General features: G+C 30.6%; 1 protein-coding gene across 3 annotated transcripts; it reads left to right on the forward strand.

The window, feature by feature from the left end:
- The first annotated feature begins 3,505 nt into the window (after window positions 1-3,505).
- On the forward strand, window positions 3,506-6,465 carry LOC140449877 (uncharacterized). 3 transcript variants are annotated; one of them, XM_072543272.1, is made up of 4 exons: window positions 3,506-3,697; window positions 3,751-3,991; window positions 4,055-4,188; window positions 4,266-6,465. In XM_072543272.1, exon 4 carries the CDS (start codon window positions 4,632-4,634, stop codon window positions 5,775-5,777), a length of 1,146 nt encoding a protein of 381 aa, XP_072399373.1. In that variant the 5' UTR covers window positions 3,506-3,697; window positions 3,751-3,991; window positions 4,055-4,188; window positions 4,266-4,631; the 3' UTR covers window positions 5,778-6,465. The 3 variants fall into 3 exon arrangements, with proteins under 3 accessions (XP_072399373.1, XP_072399375.1, XP_072399374.1); XM_072543274.1 differs by having other exon boundaries at window positions 3,751-4,188; XM_072543273.1 differs by having other exon boundaries at window positions 4,055-6,465.
- Window positions 6,466-7,094: the final 629 nt, after the last annotated feature.

Below are 7,094 nucleotides of genomic sequence, written 5' to 3' on the forward strand. Positions count from 1 at the left end.
GACTTGCAGCTAGTTGGCATGTTAGTGGTCCATCAGAAAGAGTTTCGTCTGGAGGATTAAATTTCTCACTGACCAAACTGGGAGTAAACATATCGTCGGTGAAAATGTGCCTGTCAACTGGAAATATTCCTGTTTTTTTGAAAGAATTTATAATGCTCTGTGGTAACATAGCACGGCCATGTGCTATTCCAACACATATGGCCACGTGATAGATTCCAAAACGATGGTCTGGGTTAGATTTCAACCATGAATCAATTGCAGCATTATAATATGTTTTAAAAGGTTTCATCAATCCCACATTCAGTGGTTGCATCATGTGAGTACAATGGGGTGAAACTGTTAGAATGTGCACGCCATTAGCTCTTGCTAGTTCTATTGCCTCAATTGACAAGTGGCTCTCATGATTGTCGCAAATTAGAAGCATTCTTCTCTTTTCAGAGGAACCTGAACATTTTATAAAGTGCTGCATCACATGAACGAAATTGGAATTGGTCATCCAACCTGACTAATGAGCCGAACCCAAGGTCCCGTATGGTGCTACGTTTATCATGTGGATCTTGAAGTGCACTCTCGAAAGTACTAGAGCAGGAGGTATTGTATTTCCAGCTGCATTTATAAACAAAACTATAGTAACCAGAGTTCCTCTCTCACCACTTACAGCAGCTGCTACTTGTTTTTGGCCTTTTTGTGAAATCACACGAGAAGGTTCTGGGTTAGTTTCAATTTTTGTTTCATCCATATTACAAATCCTGGATGAGTCACAGAGTTCTGGGTATATTTTGATTAATTTTTCGTAATTATTAAAAAAAGTTTTCACATTATGTTTGTTAAAGGAAATTCCACATGCAATACTGCAACCTTCAGCAGTACGGAGAGATAATCTTGGGTGGCATTTCATAAAACCGTATAGACAGTCCTTTCCTGCCATTCTTGGAGCTTCTCAGTTTTTAAGACAGTCAATATTGTTTATTTTTGACCATCTCATGTGCTAGTTTTCGAGTTTCTAGATTGTTGAGACCATAAAACATGTTTGAACACTTAATTAAATATGCCTTAAGGTCGTCTTCCTGTTTGTCAGTAAAAACCTTTCTAGTATCGTTTCTTAATTTCATATCATATTCGCCATCTGGGTTATCCCTAAACTTCTTCAAGTACATAAGTACCAACCAATTAATATTTTAATCCAAAAATTTTAGCAGCATTTCTTATCGATTCACCATCTAGGATGGCCACTACACATTCTTTCATAGATTCGGCATCGAAATTTCCATTTGTTTTTTCTTTCTTCCTATTTCTTACCATCTTCAGACAATCTGCATTAAAGAGAACCCCTTTTTAATAAACTAATTTAACTTTTAAGCACGTTATTTCAAAAAAGGTATCTCTATTTTTCATTGCGTTTGTATGATAGTACCCCATACCCTTTTGTCTGAAGGTGCCCCACTCGATGTGATCAGACTAAATGTAAAAATATAACCTAAGAGTGCCATCAGTAACAAATGTGAATAGTACAGGTTATACAGCAATAAATGGACTTAAAACTGGTAGCAATGTTAATTTATTATCCTAAGTCTTATCCTCTACAATAGTGTGAGTAGTAATGGAATGTTTTTATGACAGTGTTGCTAACATGAGTCCTTAAATTTACCCACAATATTAATGTCTGAAGCTGCCTCCTGTCTGAAGGAGCCCCGTTCACCCCTACAGCGACATATGCGTAATGCGCAAGCGTGGCTAAAGAGAGATAGATATACTACCGATCGAGTGCTCCGCGTTACGCTGCTATTTTGCTCCATGGTACAATGATGTGTATTCATTGTACCATGAGACCCTTAAGCGTCTATATTCTTTGGTATCATGTATCATGATTAGCAAAATGGGCAAAAGCCTGTGTATCGTGGGCAAAAGTATAGAGAAAGTGCCGATGAAGTTAGCTACAAATGACTGACAGATTTGAATTTGGCAGTGTTGCCATATCACAAATAAATCACGAAATATATGCGATATAATATTAAAAGTTTTAAAAAGAAGTTTAATTAATTTAAATTTAATTTATTATAATTTAAATTAACTTTATTAGTCGATCAGATAGCCAAGCGGGCTGGGCGGCTGGCTTCTCCTTCGCTTCAATGCGAGAGATGTCAGTTCAATCCCCAGCTCGGTGTACAGAAAACAAAAAGGCTAACGCAGCAGTTTAAAATTCCAAATGAATCTGCGGCTTAGTCTAGAATATGCTGGTATCTGATCGGCCTATGGTGGAGCAGTACGGCAAGAGATAAGGGCTTGCGGCTCGGTGATACTCCTCCATAGATCCCTACCGGAAGGGCGTGTGCCGCCTAAATACCGGGTATATATATATATATATATATATATATATATATATATATATATATATATATATATATATATATATATATATATATATATAAATTAACTTTAATGTAAGGATGATATTTTTAATCAAATTACGCACCACACTAAAGCGTCAAACGCACTTATAAAACTTAAATCGCTTAAATTAAAACGTTCTTCCCGCATTCCTTGTACATTTAACACCCTTTCTGGTTCAACAATTGTTGTAGGCATTATTTTTAATTTAAATTTTGTATATAAAATACACAAATTCACACAATTTAAATGTAGTAACGTTCTAAAAAAGTTCCAGTAACTAGCTAATACATTAACAAAATGGTATTCAGGTACCATTTCATCTCAAATTATAAGAAAATAGTCATAAACTTGAAATCTGCTAAACATCTGTTGCAATCTGGCAACTAGTGTTTTCAAAATGTTTACAGTATTGCCAAGTTTATTTGCTAATCTACCAAAGGCCAATTATAATTTTTTTTTTTTTCTAATAACTAACTGCAACTAATATCAAAAGAAACAAATATTCATTCGTTCATGTTTCATATAAATTTAAATTTTTTTTAAAAATACCCGATTTCATAAAATAATATAATAAAAATGTACTGTTTCAAAGCATATTTGAGGCATAAAACATATAGATAATAAGGACATGGCAATACCGCAAACACAAATTTGACATGACGTTTATAGCCAACTTCATCCTTCATCGGCACTTTCTCTATACTTCAGGAGCGGCTAAATGTAGCAGACGAATCCGACGTTGCCAAGTTGGCTAGTCACAGAGATTAGCATAACCATAGATACAGTATAGAAAAGATCTTTAAAAGATTACAAAGTATATCAATTCATCAATTCTTTATTTTTTTGGTTTATCGTTTATGTGCGGGTTTTTTTTCGTTTGAAGATAATTATGGTTGTAATGTGCAAAGAATGTTCAAAAGTTTATTCAAGCCAGAGTAATCTGAATAGACATTTAAAGGAAATTCATGGCTTAAATGCACAAATATTTTATGATAAAAATGTGACATCGTTTAAGTGTTTAGAGGGATGCAATATTTCTTTTAGGCTACGACTAGAATTAGTACGGCACCTAGAGGATTGTCATAATTTTAAAATGTAACGAGAGATGTACGAATTCTCTACAATTGAAGGTCAGTATGAATCCATTTACTTTCTAAATATCATTAGGTACTTACATTATTTTTTTTAGACTTTCAGATTTGGTTAAGAAACGTTCAAAGTGTTTCCAACGCAGAATACATTTTTCCTCGTGGTTTAGTTTTTTCAGTTTCCGTTAAAGATGTATATTATGATTGTAGTAGATCAGGTATTCTTGTAAACAAAATAATATTTTTGGTTTGTTTATTTTTAATTTTGCAGGAAAAAGTCGTGAAGTTTCCCACATTCGGAAAAGAACGAAGAAGTGTCAAGGATCTAAGAAAATTAATGTTGCTTGTACTAGTCAGATCAAACTTATAAAGAATGAAACTAATTCTAGAGTAAAGGCAATCTTTGATAAGACACATTATGGTCATAGCGTTGATATTCAACATTTGTCAATACCAAAGGTAGAAAGAGCCAACATCGCACAAAAGTTAAATAGTGGTGTAAGTGTAACAAGGTAAACTATTTTATTAAATTATTATGTATATGAAGTTAATTGCATACACTTATTATTTTTTAGAATTCTTGATAATAACAGAAATAATTTTAATGATGAAAAACTAAAGCGTATAGATTTGCTTACCAAAAAAGATATACACAATATTTAAAACGCATTTAATATACAAATTCAGGATGGAGTTAGACATGTTCAAGGTACTTTATATTTAGAAGTTTTTATGAAATTTAATTATTCTGCTGACATCAACTAAAAATATATTCGTTTGTTACAGATGCGGTTAGTGTTGATATGTATGTACAAGAATGCATGAATTTAGACATTATCCAGTTCTATTATATAAAGCACAAGGTGAAGTGGATGAAAACTCTTTCTTAAAAAAAGATGATTTCTGCATTATACTTATGAATGTATCACAACAAAAAATGTTATTGCAGTTCAGCAATAATATAGTGGCTATTGATAGTACACACGGTTTAAATGCTTACGATTTCGAATTAACAACTATTGTAGTTGTCGATGAGTGGGGTGAAGGGTTTCCTGGTGCAGTTTATTAACAAATAGAAAAGACACTCTTATATTTGAACTATTTTTTCAAACAATTAAAAATAAAATAGGAGTCTTAACACCAAATGTATTTATGACAGATATAACGCATGTTTTCTATAATGCTTGGAGGTCAATTATGGGTGAAGTTAATATGCAATTGTATTGTGCATGGCACGTAGACAGAGCTTGGCAATTGAATATGTCCAAAATTAGTAATTTAGAAAAAAGAAAAATAGTATACCAGTCTTTAAAAATTTTACATACTGTAACAGATAAAGAAGAATTTCAGAAACTGTTATCAAATTTTATCGAGCAAACATTTGAAGATGGAGAAACAATAAATTTTGGTGAATATTTCTTGAATACTTATGCTAGAAATTTTCAACTATGGGCTTATTCATACCGTCAAAATGCAGGAATTAATATAAACATGAGATTAGAGAGCATGCATAAAATTATAAAATATGTGTATTTAGATGGTAAAAAGGTAAAAAGGTTAGACAAAGGACTTGATGCACTTAATAAATTCATTAGAGATAAAGTTGTTGAGCGAATCTTAAAAAAAGTAAAAGGAAAAAATTCATCACATATACAGCTTATCAACAAAAGACATAGAACTGCAATAAAAGAAATTAATCAAATTAAAATAATTGAAAATATAAATAGTAGTAATATGTGGTATGTATCAGAATTAGGCAGTACTACTTCCAATATAAAAAGTTATGAAGTGGCAAAAAATGGAGAACCATGCTGTCACCTAACATGCTCTGAATGTCATGTATGTATTCATTCGTTTAGTTGTAATTGTATAGATTTTTCTATAAAACATACAATATGTAAACACATACATAGTGTTGCTTCAACTTTAAGACAGAAGTTGCTTGAACGAAATATAAATTTAGGTATTAGTGACAATGATGATATTGTAGAAATTATAGACCATTTAAAAACGCTGTCACAAAATAATGATAATATTACTGACAATATTCAACAGTTGAGAAAACATGCTACAATAGAAGTTTCTAAACTACAACACAATATAGAATTAATTGAAAATGCAGACAATTTAAAACATGTTATAAAAACATTAAAAAATGAAAATACTATGGTTGAATGTAACCTAAATACAATCAAAAAGTTTTCACCTACAACAATTATTAATGTAGAGCATCATAATAAAAAAATTAAAAAGCAGCTAACATTTTATTCCACGAAAAAAAAAAGAAACAAGTTATGAATTCTAAACATATATAAGCAAACCCACTGTAAAAGAAATTGTAAATATAAAAGAATGTATACTTGGACAATCTCAATTTATTTCACGAAGTACTGAAAATGATCATAATTATTTTTAAGTTTACATTGACGTTATACCTACTTTAAGTCGAATATTTTAAAAATAGTGAAATACAAATCTTTCTTTTTTTTTGTAATATATTAAATTAACACGAACTTTTGCAATTTCACGATCGATATATTTTGTATACTGTATGTAGATATAAATAAACTTATTTTTTACCATTGTTTTCTTTTAATTCCTAATACAGAGTGATTGATAACTTACTAAAATAATTCACTTGTTTTTGTCATATTTAGAACGCGAAACACAAATTGTTCCTTATTATAATATTTTATCTTTACAAACAACATTCAAAATTTCAACAATTAATTAAAATAATCAGTTTCAACTTCTCATTTATTTCTTAAAAAATATAACTGTGTGAATGTTGTCTCCTATATTAACAAATAATTAGCATCAGACGATTAAAAATATCTTAATTATAAGCAACTTATTCGCTAAATATGCGAGTAAGTTTATTGGTTTACCACTGATATCAGAAACTTCAATCCTAAATTTTGAAATTCGCGCTATTCTTTTTCTAGCCAACTTGGCAACGTTGGATTCGTATGCTACATTTAGCCGCTCCTCTATACTTCTGCCGCAAAATGATCAAAATTATGTTTATCTATCTGTTTATCTTATTCCTATTATGTTTATGTTCATTGCATTAAATTGCATTAAACTACTAAACATTTCCTGCGTCTACATTCTTTGCTATTGTGACAATACGTAAAAATTAAATTCAAGTTTAAATGAAATGGAAAACAAGAAGTTAATGAGTACATATTTAAAGAAGAAATAGATAATGAGGGTGGTGCTCTCTTTGATACCCTTAAAATTGAAATTATCGAGGAGCCCAAGAGGGAAATTACAAATGATGCATATGATTATTTAATTTTAAAGGAAAACCCTATAAAGACAGAAAAAGAAACAAGTGAAAAAAGTAAGTAATTAAAAAAGTGCTTCTCTTCATAAAATATTACTATGGGTCTATATTTTTTGATATTATTGATATTAAGTTTCTAATATATTCCAATGCTAATTACTAATAATTTGACCTTAAATATTAAATTAAGTATTTGGAGGTTCATATTATAATTCCTCCTGATAGAAGATATAAGTTACTTTTATTTTAATTTTGCTGTTATTATTTTGTATAAGTACCTAATACACTAAGTACTTGCCTGCATAATTCTATCATCTCTATCTCTA

This window comes from Diabrotica undecimpunctata, chromosome 9, assembly GCF_040954645.1.
Source record: "Diabrotica undecimpunctata isolate CICGRU chromosome 9, icDiaUnde3, whole genome shotgun sequence".
Classification (NCBI taxonomy): Eukaryota; Metazoa; Arthropoda; class Insecta; order Coleoptera; family Chrysomelidae; genus Diabrotica; species Diabrotica undecimpunctata.

Bases quoted from the DNA above. Each gene is read 5' to 3' on its own strand.
- LOC140449877 (XM_072543274.1), top strand. From the start codon at position 4,632: ATGACAGATATAACGCATGTTTTCTATAATGCTTGGAGGTCAATTATG.